This window comes from Ranitomeya imitator, chromosome 6 (genome assembly GCF_032444005.1).
Source record: "Ranitomeya imitator isolate aRanImi1 chromosome 6, aRanImi1.pri, whole genome shotgun sequence".
Classification (NCBI taxonomy): domain Eukaryota; kingdom Metazoa; phylum Chordata; class Amphibia; order Anura; family Dendrobatidae; genus Ranitomeya; species Ranitomeya imitator.
Window position 1 is genome coordinate 465251082 of NC_091287.1, and position 25702 is coordinate 465276783.

General features: G+C 39.8%; 1 protein-coding gene across 1 annotated transcript in view; it reads left to right on the forward strand.

Moving 5' to 3' along the window:
• ZFHX4 (zinc finger homeobox 4) overlaps positions 1 to 25702 on the forward strand; it is a 184464-nt gene that overhangs the window by 153620 nt on the left and 5142 nt on the right. The window contains exons 5-8 of the mRNA XM_069731505.1: positions 16628 to 16767; positions 16862 to 17062; positions 17517 to 17634; positions 18603 to 23951. Of these exons, the coding sequence (XP_069587606.1) occupies positions 16628 to 16767; positions 16862 to 17062; positions 17517 to 17634; positions 18603 to 23951 (5808 nt within the window). The remainder of the gene's footprint in view (positions 1 to 16627; positions 16768 to 16861; positions 17063 to 17516; positions 17635 to 18602; positions 23952 to 25702) is intronic.

A 25702-nucleotide genomic window follows, 5' to 3' on the forward strand; every position in this document is an offset into this window, starting at 1 on the left:
TCTATCTTTTCGTTATCTTTTTATTTCATCTATATTTATGTGAGCACAATAAGGAATCACACAGATGGGTTTGGCCGGACTATTTTATTTTGTTGAGATGTTTTACAAAAGTGTTTAATTTATGTGCTGGGATCAAAGGGGTATCGTTTCTCCTCATGGAGAGTGACATACCATCTCTGGCTTGTCAAGGTAAGGAGGCTTATTCGCTGTGCAATGCTCCTCTGGGAAATGTTGTATGCAAATTTCCTCTTCAGAGAAGAAGAGGACTTGAACTCTATAGCGCCACCTGTTGGAAGTAGCGATCCTCCAAGTCACAATCAACCCTTTAACGAGTCGTGAAATATGACTTGGGATAAAAGCCAAATCAGTATCTCAATTCACAGACACGGTGTTTCGGGCTGCTGGCCCTCGTCAGTGCGAAGCACGATACCCTTAAACCCCAGTCCCGAGCCTCTCATCTAGCCAAATCCGTTCTCATGCTTCGCACTGACGAGAGCCAACAGCCCGAAACACCGTGTCTGCGAATTGAGATACTGATTTGGCTTTTATCCTAAGTCATATTGCACGACTCGTTAAAGGGTTGATTGTGACTTGTAGGATCGATACTTCCAACAGGTGGCACTATGGAGTTTAAGTTCTCTTTTTCTCAGAAGAGGCAATTTGCATAATTTATGTGCTGTATTTCAAGTGTATTGAATTTAGGGCTCTTTCACGCCAGTATTTTTTGGTAAGCTCATGTTCACATATTCAGTCAGTATTTTACATCAGTATTTGTAAGCCACAACCAGGAGTGGGTGAGAAATACAGAAGCGGTCATGTGTTTCTATTATACCGTATTTTGCGGATTATAAAACGCACCAGATTATAAAACGCACCACAAATTTTTAGGAGACAAATAGGAAAAAAAACTTTTTTTTAATAAAATGGTGGTGCTTCTAATAATCCATGTATCTTATTGCTTACCAAGGGTGGTGGCTGCGGTGGAGCAGGGTCGCAGGGTCACTGCTGAAGGAGGCAAGAGTGGAGCGTTGGTGCAGACCGCAGGCTAGGATGAGGGGGCGTTCGGATGAGCGCCGCTGCGGGTGTTGGGTGGTGTGAGGGCTCTGCTGACATTTTGTGAAAGAACAAAGCCCCCACACTTACATGGTTTCCTATGCGGTGGACTCCAGGAAAATGGTTGCCGGGGGTGGCGTATGCGCAGATTTTGATCTTGGCACAAAGATCTCAGATGAGCTTTAATGGGGATAAATGTAAGGTCATGCACTTGGGTAGAAGTAATAAGATGTATAACTATGTGCTTAATTCTAAATCTCTGGGCAAAACCGTCAATGAAAAAGACCTGGGTGTATGGGTGGATGACAAACTCATGTTCAGTGGCCAGTGTCAGTCAGCTGCTACAAAGGCAAATAAAATAATGGGATGCATTAAAAGAGGCATAGATGCTCATGAGGAGAACATAATTTTACCTCTATACAAGTCACTAGTTCGACCACACTTAGAATACTGTGCACAGTTCTGGTCTCCGGTGTATAAGAAAGACATAGCTGAACTGGAGCGGGTGCAGAGAAGAGCGACCAAGGTTATTAGAGGACTGGGGGGTCTGCAATACCAAGATAGGTTATTACACTTGGGGTTATTTAGTTTGGAAAAACGAAGACTAAGGGGTGATCTTATTTTAATGTATAAACATATGAGGGGACAGTACAAAGACCTTTCTGATGATCTTTTTAATCATAGACCCAAGACAGGGACAAGGGGGCATCCTCTACGTCTGGAGGAAAGAAGGTTTAGGCATAATAACAGACGCGGGTTCTTTACTGTAAGAACAGTGAAACTATGGAACTCTCTGCCGTATGATGTTGTAATGAGTGATTCATTACTTAAATTTAAGAGGGGACTGGATGCCTTTCTGGAAAAGTATAATGTTACAGGTTATATACAGTTAGGGCCAGAAATATTTGGACAGTGACACAAGTTTTGTTATTTTAGCTGTTTACAAAAACATGTTCAGAAATACAATTATATATATAATATGGGCTGAAAGTGCACACTCCCAGCTGCAATATGATAGTTTCCACATCCAAATCGGAGAAAGGGTTTAGGAATCATAGCTCTGTAATACATAGCGTCCTCTTTTTCAAGGGACCAAAAGTAATTGGACAATGGACTCTAAGGGCTGCAATTAACTCTGAAGGCGTCTCCCTCATTAACCTGTAATCAATGAAGTAGTTAAAAGGTCAGGGGTGGATTCCAGGTGTGTGGTTTTGCATTTGGAAGCTGTTGCTGTGAGCAGACAACATGCGGTCAAAGGAACTCTCAATTGAGGTGAAGCAGAACATCCTGAGGCTGAAAAAAAAGAAAAAAATCCATCAGAGAGATAGCAGACATGCTTGGAGTAGCAAAATCAACAGTTGGGTACATTCTGAGAAAAAAGGAATTGACTGGTGAGCTGGGAACTCAAAAAGGCCTGGGCGTCCACGGATGACAACAGTGGTGGATGATCGCCGCATACTTAATTTGGTGAAGAAGAACCCGTTCACAACATCAACTGAAGTCCAGAACACTCTCAGTGAAGTAGGTGTATCTGTCTCTAAGTCAACAGTAAAGAGAAGACTCCATGACAGTAAATACAAAGGGTTCACATCTAGATGCAAACCATTCATCAATACCAAAAATAGACAGGCCAGAGTTAAATTTGCAGAAAAACACCTCAAGAAGCCAGCTCAGTTCTGGAAAAGTATTCTATGGACAGATGAGACAAAGATCAACCTGTACCAGAATGATGGGAAGAAAAAAGTTTGGAGAAGAAATGGAACGGCACATGATCCAAGGCACACCACATCCTCTGTAAAACATGGTGGAGGCAACGTGATGGCATGGGCATGCATGGCTTTCAATGGCACTGGGTCACTTGTGTTTATTGATGACATAAGAGCAGACAAGAGTAGCCAGATGAATTCTGAAGTGTACCGGGATATACTTTCAGCCCAGATTCAGCCAAATGCTGCAAAGTTGATTGGACGGCGCTTCATAGTACAGATGGACAATGACCCCAAGCATACAGCCAAAGCTACCCAGGAGTTCATGAGTGCCAAAAAGTGGAACATTCTGCAATGGCCAAGTCAATCTCCAGATCTAAACCCAATTGAGCATGCATTTCACTTGCTCAAATCCAGACTTAAGACGGAAAGACCCACAAACAAGCAAGACCTGAAGGCTGCGGCTGTAAAGGCCTGGCAAAGCATTAAGAAGGAGGAAACCCAGCGTTTGGTGATGTCCATGGGTTCCAGACTTAAGGCAGTGATTGCCTCCAAAGGATTTGCAACAAAATATTGAAAATAAAAATATTTTGTTTGGGTTATGTTTATTTGTCCAATTACTTTTGACCTCCTAAAATGTGGAGTGTTTGTAAAGAAATGTGTACAATTCCTACATTTTCTATCAGATATTTTTGTTCAACCCTTCAAATTAAACGTTACAATCTGCACTTCAATTCTGTTGTAGAGGTTTCATTTCAAATCCAATGTGGTGGCATGCAGAGCCCAACTCGCGAAAATTGTGTCACTGTCCAAATATTTCTGGCCCTAACTGTATACTAGATTCCTTGATAGGGTGTTGATCCAGGGAACTAGTCTGATTGCCGTATGTGGAGTCGGGAAATAATTTTTTTCCCCAATGTGGAGCTTACTCTTTGCCACATGGTTTTTTTTGCCTTCCTATGGATCAACATGTTAGAGCATGTTAGGTTAGGCTATGGGTTGAACTAGATGGACTTATAGTCTTCCTTCAACCTTAATAACTATGACTGAGATGAGATCTCAGCACTGAGCTGTGCTTTCACAAAATGTCAGCAGAGCCCCTGCAGCACCGAACACCTGCAGTGGCATGCCACACATCCGAACACCCCCTCATCCCAGTCTGCGGCCTACAGCAACGCTCCACTCTTGTCTCCTCCAGCAGCGACCCTGGGACCCTACTCCAACGCAGCCGGTAAGGTATATCTGCATTATAAGACGCACCTCCATTTTCCTTAAAAAATTTTGGGGAAAAATGCGTCTTAGACTCCGAAAAATATGGAACTTTTCCTCCGATTGTTCTGCTCCTGGTTTTGGCTTACAAATACTGATGTAAAATGCTGACCAAATACTGAATTTGGGAGCGTGGCCTAAAAGTGCTATTCATTACACTGGTCAATGCAATTTTTCTGGCAAAAGGTTTTAAAACATATTTTAAGTCAATTTTGGCTGCTGATTACGAATATGAATTCCAATTTTGGTTATCACATCAGGATTTCGAGATATTTTCAATTTTTGATGAAAATTACTCCTAATGTTTTATGATAAAAAAACACATGATTTTCGATACTACAGTTTGTATATTTATTTAATCAAGGAATAACAAAGATTACAAAATCTATGTACAGCAAATCAAATATACTTACAGAATTAAACTACAAAATATAAAAACACATATATATGGCACACAGATGAATGACAAATGGCAGTTATTGAACTTTCTTTTCTTGGCTGATCTGAGATGTACAGCTTCTGGGTTGTCTCTCATCAAGCTCCAGCAATAGTCAACCATCATATGTGAGTCCCACCGGCCTTGACACTGTTCTTCCATTGTTTTAATGTCCTGATGAAAACGCTCCCCTTGTTCCTCGCTCACATCCCCAAGGTTCTCTGGAAAAAAGTCCAAATGGCTGTGTAAATAGTGAATCTTGATACTCATTTTACATCCAAGATTTCGCAGACTCATTAGTAGCTCTTCCACAATCTCTTCATAGTTGTCTGCTTTCTTATTCCCTAGAAAATTCTGCACCAGATTACAAAATGCATTCCAAGCTCTTTCTTCTGTCTCATTCATTGATGTGAAAAAATTTGGGTCTCTCATAAGTGTTCTTATTTGAGGTCCATCAAATATTCCAGCCTTTTTCTTCTCTTCACTAAGACCAGGAAAAGTTGAACATATATAGTTAAAGCATTCTCCACTGTGATTGAGCGCTTTGACGAACTGCTTCATCAATCCAAGTTTTATGTGTAAGGGAGGAAACATAATGCCCTTCCTATCCACTAGAGGATCATGGATGACATTCTTATCGCCAGATGCCAAACTCTGTCGCTGAGGCCATTCAGTTTTCACCCAATGCTCTGCTGTAGCTCTACTGTCCCAGTAGCACAGAAAACAAGGGTGTTATCATAACAAATGGGAATTATGTATGTTCAAAGAAGACAAAGATATTCTCACATTTATTGAGAGACTAAATGAAAACTAAATTTACCTTAGTGAACTGTATAAACCGGCACTTTCATACACTACTTATATTTAGCATGGAATTCATGAAAATGGGTTATATACCTATAGCGCAAAAACATGATGTGATAGAGAAATTATAAGATCAGATTTGAATTCAGCACCCTCGAATTAGTCTAAAACTGTTCTTAAAGTCCATGCCAGAAATTTTTATTTTTTTTTGTAGACCAGTGTTATACTAATAGACCGCAGACCCATTACAACCAACATGCTTTTATGTATATTGTTTTGTGGACTTATGGTCTGCAAAAAAAACCAAAAGAATAGAGTCATCTTATTTGATCCGTTTTGCTGATCAAATTCACCAAAGTAAGTCAATGGTACTGTGAAAAAAAAGGATAGAAGGCAGATGTCACGGATCAAAAATGGATACAGTACAAAAAATTTAAAACATTCTGTTTTTCAAATGGGAGAAAAAATAACCTAGTAAATGACTTGGTGACTTACATTAGTGTTTAATGTTTATGCTAAATAAAGTAGAGTACTGTACAAAAGGTTTAAGCTGGAATGGAAAAAAAATCAGCAATGTAAGGATGCTTTCAAAAATATAAGTGTTAATACCTTATTTGTTAACAAAATTCCAAATGAATGAACGAAAGAGAAATCTAAGACAAATCAACATTTGCGGTGACCACTCTTTTGTCACTAAAACCACCTCAATTCTTCTAGGTACACTTGCACACAATATTTGAAGAAACTTTGCAGGAAGATTGTTAAAAAACACCTTTCAGAACCAACCACAGATCTTCTGTGGATGTCGCTTGTGTAAATCCCTTTGTCTCTTCATGTGATCCCAAACAGACTCGATCATGTTGAGATCAGGGCTCTGTGAGAGCACCATTATCTCTTCCAGGACTCTTGCATCTTTCTATACACTAAAGATACTTCAAAATGACATTGCTTGTATGTTTGAATGTTGTTTTTCTGCTGCAGAAAAAATTTGGAACTAATCAGGCGCCTCACTGACGTTATTACTTGATGGACAATAATCTGCCTGTATTTCTCAGTATCTGCCTGTATTTGGGGCTCCATTGCTGAAAAGCAGCCCAAAACTGCCAGGATACCATGCTTCACTTTTGCCTGCAGACACTCATTATTGTATCGCTCTCCAGGCCTTTGGTGAACAAGCTACCTTTTGTTGTAGTAAAATATTTCATGTTTTGACCCCTCAATCGAGAGCACGTGCTGATAGTTTTTTCCTCTTCAGTTTCTACATTTTTGTGCACAGTTGAGTTACTTGGCCTTGCTTCCAGGTCAAAGTCATGGCTGTTCGGCCACAATTATTCCCTGAAGACAACTTCTTATTAGACCTATCCGAGTACTAAATGAGTGTAGCTGGGTCCTATGCCTGCTGCAGCTTCTGAGCTGAAGACTCTGCTGCACATCTTCCGATTTAAAAGGGAAATAAGCATGATGTGTCTTATTTCTGCACTTTTCTCTTGGCCAAACACAACATCTATGGTCCTCAACATTGAACATTTCTGGGTGCATCTTCAAAAGAACTTGAACATCACAGTCTGCTTTGAAATCTTTGGGAGAAACCTTGCTGATGCAGTATAACTACCTTTTGTCCTATTGCTCTGCTTAGTCTTGCCATGGAGTAGAGTTTGGCTGTTCCATACCCAATTTTCACCCTCCTACACAGCTGTTTCTGTTTCAGCTAATGACTGTGTTTCAACCTACATATGAAAAAGATGATGATTATCACCTGACTGGTATAATTGTCTACTCATACACATGACTATAATCCTACAAAATCCCTGACTTTGTGTAAGTGTGCTTAGAAAAATTGATGCTGTTTTGAAGGCAAATTTTGGTCACACCAAATATTGATTTCCCTTTTGTTAAATCACTTTGCATTTGTTAATCGATAAAAAATAAATTTTTAACACTTCTGTTTTTAAAAACATTGTTACCATGCTTGGTCAGTATTTTACACCAGTATCTATAAGCCAAAACCAGGAGTGGAATAATCAGAGGAAATGTATAATAGAAACACGTCTCCACTTCTGCATTTTTCACCCACTCCTCATTTTGGCTTACAGATACTGATGTGTAATACTGACCAAATACTGACCATAGCCTAAATGTTATAATAACAGTGTCATGCAATCCCTAGGAGAGCACCGGAGGTGAGTATAAGTATTATTTTACAGGGTGGAAACATACGGATTCCAAAGGAGTTGTCCAAGTAGTGAACAACCCTTTAAAGGGATCCTGACAGCCGATACATGCTGACAGATCCATGGGCAGCATGTATCAGGCATCTGTTTGTATGTTTGACTTTGAAATGCTGTAGCACTAAAGGTACCTTCACACTGAGTGACTTTAGAACGATAACGATAGCGATCCGTGACGTTGCAGCGTCCTGGATAGTGATATCGTTGTGTTTGACACGCAGCAGCGATCAGGATCCTGCTGTGAGATCGCTGGTCAGAGCTAGAAGGCCAGCACTTTATTTCGTCACTGGATCACCCGCTGACATCGCTGGATCAGCGTGTGTGACACTAATTCAGCGATGTCTTCACTGGTAACCAGGGTAAACATCGGGTTACTAAGCGCAGGGCCATGCTTAGTAACCCGATATTTACCCTGGTTACCATTGTAAATGTAAAAAAAAAAAGACACTACATACTTACATTCCGGTGTCTGTCACATCCCCGGCGTCCGCTTCCCTGCACTCCTCCTGCATCCTGTGTCAGCGCCGGCCGGCCGTAAAGCAGAGCACAGCGGTGACGTCACCGCTCTGCTTTACGGCCGGCGCTTACACAGGATGCAGGAGGAGTGCAGGGAAGCGGACGCCGGGGACGTGACAGGCACCGGAATGTGAGTATGTGGTTTTTTTTTTTACATTTACAATGGTAACCAGGGTAAACATCGGGTTACTAAGTGCGGCCCTGCGCTTAGTAACCCGATGTTTACCCTGGTTACCCGGGGACTTCGGCATCGTTGGTCACTGGAGAGCTGTCTGTGTGACAGCTCTCCAGCGACCACACAGCGATGCTGCAGCGATCGGCATTGTTGTCTATATCGCTGCAGCGTCGCTTAATGTGACGATACCTTAATTGGTAAGGCCGGTCCCTGGTGGCTTCACCCCCCACCCCCTTTGAGTGACAGGTCTCTCCTTGCAAGGGTGTATAATGAATAGACCTGTCAGTCATTAGCAGTGGGCAGGGAGAAGATGCTGGGGACCTATCTTTCCGACTAGTCACCTGGGATGCTCAGTCCCTTGTGGCTTTTAAAGTATGTTTCCACTGGAACGCATGCATCAGCTAACTTTCAATAGATAAATACAAGTTTGGAGAATTTTGCAGAATATTTGCTGAATTTAACGCTGACCTATCCAAAATTGTATAGAAGGATAATTGAAGGGTACATCCCCACAGGTTGCATGCACAGCAAATTTTCCTTCGAGATGTATAATAAGAAGAACACTATTGTGAATGAGCTTTCACGAAATGTCAATTACTTCTTAAAAAATCTGCATGGCACTTTTGTCTGTGGATCTAATTGTTTTCAAGGCAAAGATTAAATTGTGTGCAAATCGGCATCATTTCTGCAACAAGGTCCACAACAGTTTTTACAGCTATGTATTTTACGCTGCTAAAATGCGACCTGTAGAAAAATACTCCAATGCTGTGGTTTTCATCCATGGCTTATACATATTCTCACAATAATCCCTTATGCAGTATATTAAATCCTGCAGATTATTTGAATCCCGTTTTCTTTAGATGAATGAGTTGAAACGAATGTTTGTACCTTTACACATGCAAAGATTTAAAATCAATTCACTTCATTGATCTGGTCGATTCAGTCTGTTTGCTCCTTCATATCTTGATGGACACAACTGATAACATTTTACTCACATTCGGGGACTAGGAATTTAATATTTCTAAATAAACATTTAATTCTTCTGCCACTTTCATGTCCCAAGTAGTTGTCCTGTATCACATAGAGCATATTTATTCTGCTCGGAGTAGACTAAGCACCGTAATACAGCCAAACTCCGCAGAATTTACACGGGGCAGCTGCTTAGGAAAACACAAGACACAATCCAGCTAAAAGAATGTGCAGATGATCCAGCCTAAGCAGAGGGAAATATCATTGAAAATGGATTTAGATTTGGGTCATTTTGATCTCCGGGAATAGACAAAGCCCCATAATGAAAGCTACTGTCTTTGAAAACAAAACCTCTATGTCATGACATTTACTTATGCACAAAAAAAACCCAAGGCCTGCATCTGGCCTGGATACCCAGGCTTTTTCTTCTGTGTTTGATTTGGCAAATATCTGACTTCACCCATGATTTGTATGTATGAGATGGAAATCTATGGTCGCAATGAATATTACATTGGCTATTTTTGCTGCACGCTATACCTAGTTACATTAAGTTGGGTTCATTCAAGCAGAAGAAGTGCTGAGAAAGGTTGAAGCCTATTAGAAGCAGGTAGTCATCTGTCTTTGTCTTGTATCTCAATGACAGTAGCATATATAAAAGTGCTTGTGTTAAAAATGGATATTTAGATAGAAAGTAGATTTATTTCATAGCTCGAGCAATACATAGACCAGTGGCTCGTCATATTCTTTTATCAAGCCGCACAACGCCTGAACTAATAATGTAACAGCACTTTAAATGTGCTGACCAGAGAGCAAATGCAAAGAGAATCTATTACCTGGGTTTTTTTTATGGGTTTTCCTTGAAAAGGCAATAGCAAACATAAAAATAATAAATTTAGCAAACATACGTTATTAAAAAAATTAGAATGCACATAAAATGTGCCATGTGTGCGGACTAAAAATGGCCAGACTCATAGATGTGGGGTCTCAGCCTCCAGATGACACCTTTTTCTAATCTCCAAAAGCATCCAATAGTGAGATCTCGAGGCTCACACAGCGCAGTATATAGCATTCTTAGGGATGGGAAAAAAGTAATCAGCTCACCTTCCAGGGAGAGTAATTCAATATGAAATTCACTTGTATTCACATAGGAAGCATGGTAGACCTTGTTTGGTCAGGGAACGTAGGACCACATCAGGCTGGTATCAAGGTCAGAAATCGAAGAAGAGTCCATGAGGACTGGGCTCCAGCACCAATGAGGAAATTTTAAAACCTAACTTTTGGGACACTTTCAATATTTAACATCAGTATTTGTAAGCCAAAACCAATAGTGGAACAGTTAGTAGAAAAGTATAGTACAGACACATGCACCACTTTTGCATTTTTCATCCACTCCTGATTTTTGCTTACAAATACTGATGTAAATTACTGAACAAATATTGAACGTGTGAATGTGGCCTTTCTTTGCAAAAAAAAAAAAGCACTTTAAAGAGCTAGGGTGGGGGGTCACGTTAATTTAGTTCAGAACATTTGCTGCTGGTCTTTTCTTTCAGAGAGCCAGAAAAATCCTCTAAACAAGACCTGTTAGTTGCTCAAAAAGTTGAGTTACAAGCGTTGTAAAAAAACAAACAAAAAAACCTGAGCCCCTCTGATTCTGTTGCTTTTTTCCATTTTGTGTTGCGTTACTCCATTGCAGAGATGTTCAATTTTACTGCTTTTGGAGCACAGTATGTGAAAAATGCGCTTGTAGTTCAACTGGGCATTTCCTCAGGCGTTTTATTCTGCGGGTGTGCGCAGTATTTTACATTGTTAGATATCTATATCAGCTGCTAAGCTGTGATTGGCAGGGCCTGGGAAGATGAGATGTAAGTGCAAGTCTCCAGAGAAGGCTGAATAAACTCCTAAGTGCACTACAAACAGAGATTTCACATATTGTGCTCCAAAAGCAACAAATATGAATATCTCTGCAATGGTGTGAGGCAGAGCAAAATGGAAAAAAGCAGCAGAATCAGGGGAACTCAGGGATTTTTACAAGCAAGAGACGGGTCTTTAGCTACATACGTAACCTGCAAAGACTGGATGCAATATCTACTGTAGTGATGCCAATAGCAAACTCAAGACTAATACTAAGCTATTTCCTCAGTAGGCGTAACCAGGCGGCAGGTCGCACTGAAAGTTGTAGTCCTGAAACAGCTGGATAGTCACAAATATCCCAGTTTTGGCTTAGATACTTAGTTTCATAAATCAAAACTGCCCTACTAGGTTCGGATCTGCCAGAGCTTCTATGTTTACATTGTATCCAGCCAAGAAAATATATGACACAATTACCACAGCACCAACATGTCAGGCAAGAGAGCAGTGTGGCTATTTTGTTTTCAATCTATTAGACAAGCGGGGATTAGCACATGATTAGTACCCGTGTGTTTATAACACCATGTAAGCTGTTGTGCTGTGTTGCTTACATTATGAGCAGGATCTTACTGCACAAAATGAGACTTCAGTATGTGCAAGTCCTATTTGTTGATGGCTCATTCCGTGCAGAGAAAGCCCGCTAATGCCTCATTTATATTGTCATTTAAATGTAGTGCCACTTTCGATTAATTATAATCCAAATTACATCTCTATGCAGGAAAAGAATTAATATGGAATTTACCCAGATTAATATATTTGCATTGAAAACACCGAGCTTCCCTGTTATTGCTGAGGGGAGTATATTTTAATAAGACTGTAAACATTAGGGGAAAAAGATAAAAAATTAACCTCGGTTATTGCAATGGAAATCACTCTCCCATTTTGGTCTAATTAGAAATGAATATCAATAATTATAATGTAGAACACAACTTGGATTTGGATCCCATTCAATAAGTCAGGGACTTAATGTCCGGTAATGAGTGCTAAACATTTGTACTTGTAAATAGCATTATTCGGTTTGCTTCCAGAGCTGTTCGGATTTTTCATGGTAGACGACATTCCCTGCTTTTATTTTTAATTAAAAGCGTTCAGCAAAATATTCATTTTAGTGAAAATCACTGGCAAAAATATTCTGTCCAGAAACACAATAGAAAAGGTAAAAAGGTAGACTCCTAGTATTACCGTAATGGTAAGCTTAGAAAAGCCCCCTCCCCCCCAAAAAAAAATTAAAAAGGCAAAAAATTCATTACACGTTGATAAAATGGCATTGGCGGAAGATTATTTGGAGCTGGTTGGTCCATCAGAAATTGTGCATTAGCAGCAGGATAGGGCTGTGTTATCAGCTGAACTGGAGGTCAGCAATGTTTATCATTAAATGTTAGCCTTGCTAGACGTTACTCCTAAAATAGATTTCACATGAAATGCAAATCTGTAAACGAGAAACATCAGGTTACGGCTAAATATCACATTTAAGAATATTTTCACAGTCAAGTTCATTCGCAGAGGAGATCAGCACTCAATTGAAAACTTCTGCTCTTACTTATCAGCAGTAGGTAGGAGTGTCAGCACCGGACACCACTGTTTCAATAGAAAATGTTCTAAAAGTGCAGTTACATTTTAATCCCTTTACAGTGGACGTCCATGCAGATAGACTCAGACAGCAACCTCTTAAATAGCAGCTACCTGAGCTTAGCTCTGATCACTACTGTTTAATCATTTAGACTCTGCGCTTTTTAATAGACAGATAAGGTCACATGACCATAGATTCTCTCATCAAGCAGAATCACACTGATTATGCTAATGAAACTCAGATCAGAGTTTGAGCAGAGTGTGATCTGATTTTCTCAGATGAGAGAATCGGACCAGACTGTGAGGAGAAGATGGAGAACAAAATTTCTCCCATCTTTTCCATTGTGCCAATGCACGGAAGTCGAGTGCAGGTCAATGATTTCCATGTACTCATTGAATTTCATGGTTGAGTGCAATCTGAATACCGGATCAAACTCCGGCATGCTTCAATTTTTTTCCCTGGCTCTGGGAAAAAATCAGACATGTGCACAACCCCATAGAATAACATTGGTCCAAGTACGATCTGATGTTGTGCCGGATCGCACTTGGATGGAAAATATATGGTGGTGTACACCTGGCCTAAATGGCTTTTATTACCATGCCAGCAATGCAATCACAAGACGCAGATGGGTTGTCATACCAATCGGAGGCCTACTGAAAGCTTTCGTCACCACCATCTTTGTACACCCACAAAGTCCTGTACATTGCAATACTTTACTATTACAGTATATATTACATTTTATACAAAGATTTCAGGTTTGAGTTTCCAATTCAAAAACAAAGAAATCAAATAAATAAATCAATAAAAAGGCATATATGGTGTCACCATTTCCACAACAGTCTGAGCTATGAAAGTATAAAATGAAAACCACGTAATAAAAAATGAAATTTAAAGCTGGAATTGTTACTTTTTTAAGCGCTATAGCATCCTTATAAATATAATAAAAAGCAATCAAAATATCATATATACCCCACAATGGTATCAATCGAAACCAGTGCAAAGTCACTCAAAGAAAACAGGACCATTGACAAAAAATAAATAAAAATGTTACGGGTCTGAGAAAATCACAACATAAACCAACATCTGGAATCCCCGCAATTATACTGAACTGACGAATCAGGATGTCGGGTCATTTTTGCTGCAGTGAAAACTGGAAAAACGCCCCCCCCCCCAAAAAAAAAAAAAAAAAAAAAAAACAATGGCAGTATTTTGTGACCTACATCATTTCAACCCACTTCGAAGGTTTTTTTTCTGGTTTTTCAGTACATTGTATGGTAAAGTGAATGGTGTCATTCAAAACCACAACTCATGATAACAAAAAATGAGACCTTATGTGGCTATGTTGATGCAAAAATATATAAAACAAAAAGTCATGGCTCTTGAGAGAATGGGAGGAAAGAATGAAAAATGGCTGGGTCATGAAAGGCTAAAGGATCACTGCAGTCTGTACATATGGTGTTATGCCTAGTGTAGGGCATAAGAGGGCAGTGCACATCACAGAACACTAATGGGGGCTCATTTTGATCTCTTATGCTGCCCCCTTCTCTTCTACTGAGTATATGGCTATTTGTTTCTTTTTGCATGAAAGAGTAAAGTCATGTTGAATTGTGACAAATAAATGTCCGCCCTTTCTCTAAATCACTTTCTTCGGTCTTTTTCCCTGGAAATAAACCTGCACAAGCATTTGTCCTCAACCTTTGCGAACGCATTTATAAATTAAAAATAGGTTATTGTGCAATCAAGAGCATCTTGTCCATTTAGTTACCTCTTCTACGGAAAGAAGAAAATCAAGTTGTATCTTCATGCACAATCAGATTACCAATGGCCTATATATTTATGTAGGGGCTGATGGCAATCAACGGCTTAGAAACAGTACATTTCAAGATGCATTTGCACCCAGTTGTCCAGTGATAGTGTCCTCATCCTGAAAATAATTTAGTTGCAAATTGAGTGGAAGATGGTGAAAATTGAAAGTTAAAATTAGAAATGCTCAAAATAAACAGAAAGAAAAAAAAAAGGTCAGATGATGCTGCTCTGTGATGAGATTGGAATGGCTGGCAAATGAGGTTCTGTATTTGTCGTAAGATGTATGTGACATGCCTATCCAATGCTCTTGTAATATCCAGCCTAGCAGAAGAGATTATCTGGCAAATTGACGCTGGAAAGAATTTTCTGATGGACAGGAAAATTAGAATTGAGACCTTCTCTTTGATGTATGTAAGTTGTAGCCACATTACACTGCCGGCTCCAGGATCCCATTAAACTCACTGTTCAGATGATAATATTGAAATTAACCATAGTCAGGCTGCAAAATGGCACAATAAAATGTTTGCAGTCTTAAGAGATCAGATAATCACAATGCAAGCGTTTACAGCCCCACAGCCTGATAGTATTCAACGGGAAAAGAGATGGAGATAAAATTTTATTCCTCTACATAGGTAAGTGCGTCGTTATTAAGAGGATATTTCCCCCGTTTGCAGGACGGCTTTGTGGGGCTTTGCTAAAACAACAAAACTTTATTGTTTTGCAACATTTGACAGGAAAAGAATTAAAATAGCAGATGAGGAAATGCTGAGGAGAAGCCTTTTTTTTTTCTTTTTTTTTTTTTTGAGGGAATCTAGAAATTCCATCTGAAATGCTGTTATTGATTAATCTTTCAAGGCAACCTAGGGTTATCCAAACAAAGGAGAGGAGTACATTTTTAAACTTGTTTATTGAGTCTACTAACGGTTACTAGACATAAAAAGTGACTTCCAATATATTCCCGGTAACAGGCTGAAATTCATGACATAGCCACACATACAAAAATAGTAATATTTCGGAAACTTGTAGTGTTACGTTTTTACTGTCTCATAGGGGTAATCAAATGTGTTCCAGCATCCAATAAGCTAAATTGACCTATAATACCATCTAAAAGGTTGATTGATTGCATTTTCATGACATTCGTGCCTTCACAACTAGAGTAATCCTTCACTTTAGTAATGTGCATATTGACACATTAGTCCATTTGCTCATCACACAGACATCTCCAAGATTTTTCTCATGCTTACATTGTATTCTGGAAGTCGCTACGCCAACTGGGCAGACTTTGCTCCAACTTTGAAATCTTCAAAAGCAAAGTGAAAATCAGTTCAGAAAAGCCTGCAAACTCTAAAAACCCTGCCACCACCAAACTGCCATATGAGATTCTTTTACGCATACCTACTGCCTTCTTCCCCATTTTCTTGTAGCACATAAGCCCCCACAGACAGCATCCTCTCTCCTTCTGTACCAGCCTGTCACTTAAATATAAGCAGCTTTTACCTTCACCTACCACTTCCTTCCCTTGTAAGTATAAGCATGTGTCGTACGTGTCACCCACTTTTACCCTCGCCTACCGCTTCCCAACCCTTGTTCATTTTAAGCTTTTTTGAGCAGGATACTCTCACTTTGTACCGGTCTGTAAACACTCTTGGGAAGAATCCTCTCTTCCTCACTACCTATTTGCCACTCATACGGAAGCAGATTTTACCCTCATCCACCGCGTCCTTCCCGTGTAGACAGGTTTCTGTCTCCCTCTATACTGGTCTGTTACTTTTACATAAGCAGCTTTTTCCTTCACCTACTGCCTCCTTCCCTTGCACAATATAAGCCCTTGTGGGCAGGATCCTCACTCCCTCTGTACCGGTCTGTCACTCATTTATGAGCAGCCTTTACCCTCACTTACCACCTCCTTCCATTGTTCCCTGTAAACCCTTGGGGTCTCTGTACTGGTCTGTCACTCATATATGCGCAGGTCATACCCTCATTAACCATTTATCCTCTCTCTCTCTGTACTGGTCAGTCACTCATTTAGTCACTTTTATTTGAGCTTGTTTTCTGCAATATGTATCATAGTTCAGTTATATATTGTTATACACCTACTGTAAATCCATTTGCATCTTTTTGTATGTACAGAACCCTGAAATACTATATTTTATAATTTAATTTCTTCTGTTTTCTAAACTGGTCTAGGTTCCAGGACTCAAACTCCGGACAAGGATCATGTCTTGAATTTTACAACAGCAAAGCGGCAACTTGCGCAAAGTAAAGAAGAGGATGGTACAAATAAGAAGACGAAAACTGCAGATGAAAATAGCATTTGTCAAGAACAGGTAAAGATTTGACGAAAATAATATTTTGATTAGCTATATTAGCATTGTTTTCAACTATTTTGTTCAATTTTATTTATTCTTTTCCTTTTTTTAGTGCTATCAGTGTCCCTACTGCAACTACAGCAGCAAGGACCCGAATCGTATCCAGATGCACATCCTCTCCCAGCATTCGGTCCAACCCGTAATATCCTGTCCCCTTTGCCAAGATGTTCTCAGCAACAAAATGCATCTACAGTTGCATTTGACGCATTTGCACAGTGTGTCTCCAGACTGTGTGGAAAAACTACTCATGACAGTAAGTGGCTTTTTATATAAATTTTACTTTAATGTTCTATGAATGATTGCTATTATTACTGCCATGGCTGCTGTTTTTAAAACAACCGGAGTGGCTACGACCGTTCCATTTTCAAACCAATTTTATTGGCTTAATAATACAGTAGGATCTTTCGCGGTTCTGGTGACCTTAGACAGGAAGAATAATGTTACAGATTTCAATATTCTTGCAGCCAAACACAATGGGACCGCGACAGAATGGAGGGCAGCGACCATGTTAACAAAGCCTTATTTGGTTGAAAAAAAATATATTTCCTATGGGACATTGATGTTCATCCATAATTTTAGGGTGCGAGTGAATGAGCATATTGACAATGCTTACCTAATTAGAAATGAGGCATTCTATGATTTGTAATGTTTAGAATAATTTCTACTATTGTAGCTTTTTGCTTATTAGAGTCTATTGGTTTCTCCAGATTTCTGTGCCAGAGGTCATGATGCCAAACAGTATGCTGTTGCCACAAGCTGCACCTGAGAAGTCAGAACCTGAGAGAGTGCCATCTGTCACCCCTGAGTTGTCAGGAAAGTTGACAGGTGAGTGAAATTGTCATTTCTAAACTACATGTTACTAGTATGTAGTACAATGAAAGAAAAATGAAAGTTATCATACCATTCCACTTTACAACATTAAAGGGATTTCAGGACTCCTGGACTCTAATATATGTTTGTTCAATTTTACCATTCCCCTACTTCCGTAATTCAGTGATTCGGCTAGTAAAACAGTTTGATACACAACCTCAATACAAATGCATGCTCAACTTTGTTGTGAGACTATGGCAGGAAATCAAAGTGTCAAAAATCATCATTTGGCCTCTGACCAAACGCTTATTCTGTGTTTCTGGATCCGATCCAACAAAAGAACTTTTCATATATCATAGTGACATGTCAAAAATTTCGATCAGTTGGGGTTCAAGTGCTGAGACCTTCACTTTTAGTTAAAACAAAGAGGTAGAAATGGTCTGCTGGGTGCTGTGCATCTTCATTTTTGATGTCTTCTGAGAGCAGACTTTCTGTTTTGAAACGATAGGTTCAGATTCACTAAATTTAGGTGGATTAGCTCTTTAAATACTGTATTTTGTGTTTTGCTCCATAATGTCATAGTTTATGGTTTCATTAAAAAAATATGAAAGTGAAGCAGAAAATATTTGCATTTTGGGGAAGAAGAAACTAAACTAAGAAAAATTATTAAATTCTTCAGCTATAAACTTTATGAAGAACAGAAAGATGAATTATTCTTACAGACCATCGGTCTCCAGACATCTTCTAACGATAACGGTGGTATCATTTTTCCCTATTCTAATAGTTAACACAACATAGCTCATAAGAGCTTGTACAGCAGATTTTGCCTCTTAATTTTATTGTATTACATGCTTGTTCTTAGTTGCTGATCACACAAAAAAGAAATCCTGGAACATAAAAAAACCTTTTAAGCACATACAAGTGAGAGCAAATACATTAGTGCTAATTTTATTCTTTTTTTATTTTTTGTCTGCCTCAAATAGGTGACCGTTCGACTGAAGAAATGAACATCCAAACTGGAGATGATATAAAAGCTGGAATTGATATTAAAACAGAGGAGCAAAATCTGTCCAAAGATTCACTAGATACCACAGAATGGAACAAAAGTATCAGCAAAGATACAAAACGATGTGACTCACCAACGGAACAATTGAATGATCCGCAAAAAAGACAGCAGCTCTCTGTTTCTGACCGACATGTTTATAAGTATCGTTGTACCCATTGTAGTTTGGCTTTTAAGACTATGCAGAAGCTTCAGATACATTCCCAGTATCATGCTATTAGGGCTGCTACCATGTGCAGTCTTTGCCAACGCAGTTTCCGTACATTCCTGGCTTTAAAAAAACATTTGGAAACGGGGCACCCTGAGCTTAACGAGACTGAACTTCAGCAGCTGTGTGCAACCCTACCTGTAAATGGGGAGCTCTGGGCTGAGAATGAAAGTATAGCCCTAGATGAACACTCCCTAGAGCAGGAAAATGAGCGGGAATATGATATGGACCATGAGGGGAAAGCAAGCCCAGTTGGGAGTGACAGTAGCTCCATTCCAGATGACTTGGGCTCTGAACCAAAGCGGACTTTGCCTTTTAGGAAAGGGCCAAATTTTACAATGGAAAAATTTTTAGATCCATCACGACCATATAAGTGTACAGTATGTAAAGAGTCCTTCACACAAAAGAACATTCTTTTGGTTCATTATAATTCAGTGTCTCATTTGCATAAGCTGAAAAAAGTTTTACAAGAAGCATCAAGTCCAGTTCCTCAAGAGACCAACAGCAGCACTGACAATAAACCATATAAGTGCAGCATTTGTAATGTTGCCTACAGCCAAAGTTCTACATTGGAAATCCATATGAGATCTGTACTTCACCAAACTAAGGCAAGGGCTGCTAAGCTAGAACCCAATAGTAACAATACCAGTGGGAGTAATATACCAGGGAATGTTAGCAGCCCAAACCAAGGGATGCTAGATTCTATGAGTTTGCCAGCTGTTAACAGCAAAGAAACCCACATAGATGCCAAAGAAACAAACAAAAAGCAAGCTCCTGAGGTTATTTCTACCCAACCTCCACATCACCCACCCCAGTCACCAGCACAGCTTCAAATGCAATTGCAGCACGAATTGCAACAACAAGCTGCTTTCTTTCAACCCCAGTTCTTAAACCCTGCATTTCTTCCTCACTTTCCCATGACTCCAGAAGCTCTTCTTCAGTTCCAACAGCCTCAGTTTCTTTTTCCTTTCTACATACCTGGCACAGAATTTAGCCTAAATCCAGATTTGGGACTACCTGCCTCTGCTGCATTTGGGATGCCTGGCATGGCCGGGTCCTTTCTTGAAGATTTAAAGCTGCAAATCCAAACACAACATCAAGTTGGGCAAACTCAGCTACAACTTCTCCAGCAGCAAGCCCAACAGCAAGCCCAACAATATCAAATACAGTCACAACATCAATCGCAGAAACAGCATCATCACAGCAGGATACTTAAACAGGAACAAAGTGTGGCAAGTGTTGAAAGTCAATTAATAAAAGATACATCATGTTATAAGGATTCTGAAGACATGCTTGAAAAAAAGGAGAAACCAAAGCAAGAAGTTACAAATGATAATGACACTCCCAAAGACAAAGATGGCAAGAAGCAGAAGCCTTCAGATTCTACTATTCCACCACCACGTATAGCTTCTGGTGCTAGGGGAAATGCAGCAAAAGCTCTACTTGAAAATTTTGGATTTGAGCTGATAATTCAATACAATGAAAATAGGCAGAAAGTTCAGAAGAAACATAAACTGGGGGATAATGAAAACCATGAGAAATTAGAGTGTGGAAAATGCAGTAAGCTATTTTCAAATATTCTAATCCTAAAGAGTCACCAAGAACATGTTCATGGACAGTTTTTCCCATATGGGGAATTAGAAAAGTTTGCCTTTCAATACAGAGAAGCGTATGATAAGCTTTATCCAATTGCACCATCTTCTCCAGAAACTCCCCCACCCCCACCACCTCCACCACCTCCTCCTCCATCTGCACCACCTACACAACCCCCACCAGCTCTTACTCCTACAGTACCAGTGAAAATTCCAAGTTCAACACCAACTCCATTGCAAGCTCCACCTCCAACACCTCCTCCTCCACCACCTCCTCCACCACCACCTCCTCCGCCACCACCTCCTGCTCCACCTCAAGTCCAACTTCCAGTCTCCTTAGACCTTCCTCTCTTTCCTCCAATAATGATGCAACCTGTCCAGCATCCAGCTTTACCACCACAACTTGCACTACAACTCTCACCTATGGATGCTTTGTCAGCAGATCTAACACAAATGTGTCAGCAACAGTTGGGTTTAGATCCAAATTTCTTTCGTCATTCCCAATTTAAACGCCCACGTACAAGAATTACAGATGACCAATTGAAAATACTACGTGCCTACTTTGACATTAACAATTCTCCAAATGAGGATCAGATACAGGAGATGGCAGAGAAATCAGGGCTTTCATTGAAGGTTATTAAACACTGGTTTCGTAACACTTTATTTAAGGAGCGTCAAAGAAATAAAGATTCACCATACAATTTCAGTAATCCCCCAATAACAGTTCTTGATGATATAAGAATTGAGCCACAATTACCATCCATAGACATTCACAGGTCAGATTCAGCTTTTAGCAAAAGATCATCAAGGACTAGGTTTACTGACTATCAACTTAGAGTTTTACAGGACTTTTTTGACACTAATGCATACCCAAAAGATGATGAGATTGAGCAACTTTCTACAGTTCTCAATTTAGCCACTCGTGTCATTGTTGTTTGGTTCCAAAATGCGCGTCAGAAGGCAAGAAAAACTTATGAGAATCAAGCAGAAACTAAAGACAGTGAAAAGAGAGAACTGACTAATGAGCGTTACATTCGTACTAGTAACATGCAGTATCAATGTAAGAAATGTAATGTTGTGTTCCCTAGAATATTTGACTTGATTACTCATCAGAAAAAACTTTGTTATAAGGATGAAGATGATGATATTCTTGATGACAGTCAAAATGAAGATTCTTTGGATGCTACAGATCAAATAATGCCAAAGACATACTATACTATTAGCCAGGCTGAAACATCTAAAGCTACAACAGTAACCATAGTAAGCTCTGGATCTGGCTCAAGCACCCCCTTAGTTCCATCACCCAGACCAGAGCTTGGTAAAACTTCACCAAAACCTGATGTACAGCCAGAGAAACCAAAGCAAATTGATGCTATTGCTAGCTCATTAGCCTCTAAATTAATACAGTCTAATTCAGCTTCAACATCATCTGATACACAATCTACAGTAACTGTTACCCAACAAAGACAACAAATTGCAAGACCTTCATCAGCATCCCAAACCACTCCTGTTCCATCTAGTCCATTACCCATATCTTTGACTTCCCTGCAGAACAGCCTACCTCCTCAGTTGCTACAATACCAATGTGATCAGTGCACAGTTGCTTTTCCAACACTAGAGTTGTGGCAAGAGCATCAACACATGCATTTTTTAGCTGCCCAAAACCAGTTTCTCCATTCACAATTTTTAGAAAGGCCAATAGATATGCCATACATGATTTTTGACCCAAACAACCCTCTTATGGCGGGACAATTACTTGGCGGTTCCATGCCACACTTGCCCCAGCAACCTGGGGCACCACATGGAGCCACACCAATTTCTGCATCTTTGAAGAGAAAGCTAGATGACAAAGATGATAATAACTGCAGTGAGAAGGAGGGAGGCAATAGTGGTGAGGACCAACATCGGGATAAGCGATTAAGAACTACAATTACTCCTGAGCAATTAGAAATACTATATGAGAAGTATTTACTAGATTCCAATCCAACAAGAAAGATGCTTGATCATATTGCCAGAGAAGTGGGCCTGAAAAAAAGAGTGGTGCAAGTCTGGTTTCAAAACACAAGAGCCAGAGAAAGAAAGGGTCAATTTCGGGCTGTAGGACCTGCACAGTCCCATAAAAGATGTCCTTTTTGCCGTGCACTATTTAAAGCAAAGTCAGCCTTAGAAAGTCATATAAGATCGCGGCACTGGAATGAAGGAAAGCAAGCCGGTTATAGTTTGCCACCAAGTCCTCTTAATGCAATGGATGATTTTGGTGAAAGCCCAAACAAATATATGTTTTTTGATTACCCCCAACTTCCAAAGAATGAACAACTAAGTGAAAATGATTTACCCTCTACTGTTTCTACACCCGTTAGCAAAAATGCTGAGCCGTCTCCAAAGAATCTTTTAAGCCCATCATCTTTTAGGGCAGAATGCAGTGAGGACATTGAAAACTTAAATGCTACAGCTACAGAAAGGTTTGATCAAAGCAAAAATGACTTTGATGAAACATCATCAATTAACACAGCCATTAGTGATGCTACAACAGGAGATGAGGGAAACAATGATGGGGAAAGCACCACTGGTAGTACTAAAGATGTAAAAACTCCCAAAGAGCCAAAAATGCACATATATGACAGTTTGCCAAAAACAGGAACTGCTTCCATTGCAGACAGCTGTGATGAGAGTTTTTTCTTCTCTTTATCAAATACATCACATAATAATATGGACAGAGAAAGTGATCATGACCAAAGCATATATATGACTGATGAATTTGAGGACAATGCTGACCGTAGTGAAACATCAAGTATAGCAGATCCAGATCCCAGCTCGCCAAATTCGTTTGGTAGCAACAATCCATTTAAAACCAAAAATAGTGATCGACCATGCCATAAAAGATTTAGAACTCAAATGAGTAATGTTCAACTTAAGCTTCTTAAGGCTTGCTTTTGTGATTATCGGACTCCAACAATGCAAGAATGTGAAATGTTGGGCAATGAGATTGGTCTTCCCAAACGTGTTGTTCAAGTTTGGTTTCAAAATGCACGGGCAAAAGAAAAGAAATTCAAAATAAACATTGGAAAGCCATTCATGATTAACCAAACTGGGCCAGATGGAACAAGATTAGAGTGCTCTCTTTGTGGAGTGAAATATTCAGCACGACTTTCCATTCGAGATCATATTTTTTCAAAGCAACACATTACCAAGGTGAGGGAAACTGTAGGAAGTCAGCTTGACCGTGAAAAGGATTACTTGGCTCCTACAACTGTGCGGCAACTGATGGCACAACAAGAACTGGATCGTATAAAAAAGACCTCGGATGTTTTGGGTTTATCGGTTCAGCCATCAAGCATAATGGAGAACAATTCTCTTCATGGTCTCAATCTAACAGCATCTTACCAAGGGCTACCTGGCCTTCCTCCAGTTCTTCTTCCTGGGATGAACAGCCCATCACCATTGCCTGGGTTTACACAGAGTTCAAATGGTAATTGTATATCATAGATCTAATTTAAAGGAGTTATTCAGTTTTGGGAAGAAAAATATTTTTACTTAAAGGCATGTATTTGGGGTTAAAATAATTTTAGCACTTCAGTTTCATTAAAAAATTTGCACCATTTGTTTTTTTACAGACTTTGTTTTCCTGCATATTCAACTTTGAGTTGGAGTTAGAAACCCCCATCAGACTGTGATAGTGGAATGACTGATAGATTCTCAGTTATCTCACACTACAACAATCAGCAGACTTTGCAACAAAAAGACTGTGAAAGGCAAATGGTGCAATTTTTTTTAATAAAACCCAATTGCCAAAATAACCTGTAAAAAAAAAATTCTGTATGTTCCCAAAGATAGACCACGCCTAAAGTAACAAACTAGGCAGAATATTTAAATAGAAAATAATAACAATGCTTTGTAGATGAATAATATGTAGACTCTATAATTTTGGATGTATATATATATACTAGATGGCCCAATTCTAACGCATCGGGTATTCTAGAATATGCATGTCCACGTAGTATATTGCCCAGCCACGTCGTATATTGCCCAGTCATGTAGTATATAGCCCAGCCACGTAGTATATTGGCCAGCCACATAGTATATTGCCCAGTCACGTAGTATATTGCCCAGCCAAGTAGTATATTGCCAAATCACATAGTATATTGCACAGTGACTTAGTATACTGAACAGAGCCACGTAGTATATTGCACAGGCACGTAGTATATTTGCCAGTCACGTAGTATATTGCCCAGCCACGTAGTATATTGCCCAGCCATGTAGTATATTGCACATCGACGGAGTATACAGCACAGAGCCACGTAGTATAGACAGTTAAAATAAAAAATAAACATATACTCACCTTCCGAAGGCCCGTTGAAGTCCTGCTATACACGCTATCTGCCGCCTTTCCCGCTCCTCAGGACGCTCCGGTGACCGCTCCATTGCAAGCGGCAGCTTCCGGTCCCAGAGCTGGTATGAGCACAGGACCATGACGTCATGGCAGGTCCTTGTCACATACAATCCTTGCCACCGGAACCTGCCGCTTGGAGCGGTCACCGGAGCGTCCCGCGGATGGTGAGTATAGCAGGTTTTTTGCTTTTTTTTAAATTATTTTTAACATGACATATTTTTACTATTGATGCTGCATAGGCAGCATCAAGAGTAAATAGTTGGGGACACACAGGGTTAATAGCAGCGGTAACGGAGTGCGTTACACCGCAGCCCGTTACCGCTGCCATTAACCCTGTGTGAGCAGTGACTGGAGAGGATTCTGGAGTGGGCGCCGGGCACTGACTGCAGGGGAGGGACTAATCGGACTGTGCCCATCACTGATTGGTCGTGGCAGCCATGACAAACAGCTGCCAAGACCAATCAGTGACATGGGATTTCTGGGACAGAAAGACGGAAGTACCCCTTAGACAATTATATATATAGATATATATATACAGTACAGACCAAAAGTTTGGACACACCTTCTCATTTAAAGATTTTTCTGTATTTTCATGACTGAAAATTGGACATTCACACTGAAAGAATCAAGACTGTGAATTAACACATGTGGAATTATATAATTAACCAAAAAAATGTGAAACAACTGAAATTATGTCTTATATTCTAGGTTCTTCAAAGTAGCCACCTTTTGCTTTGATGACTGCTTTGCACACTCTTGGCATTCTCTTGATGAGCTTCAGATCACCCAAAACTACCTCGATTGGGTTCAGGCCTGGTGACTGTGGAGGC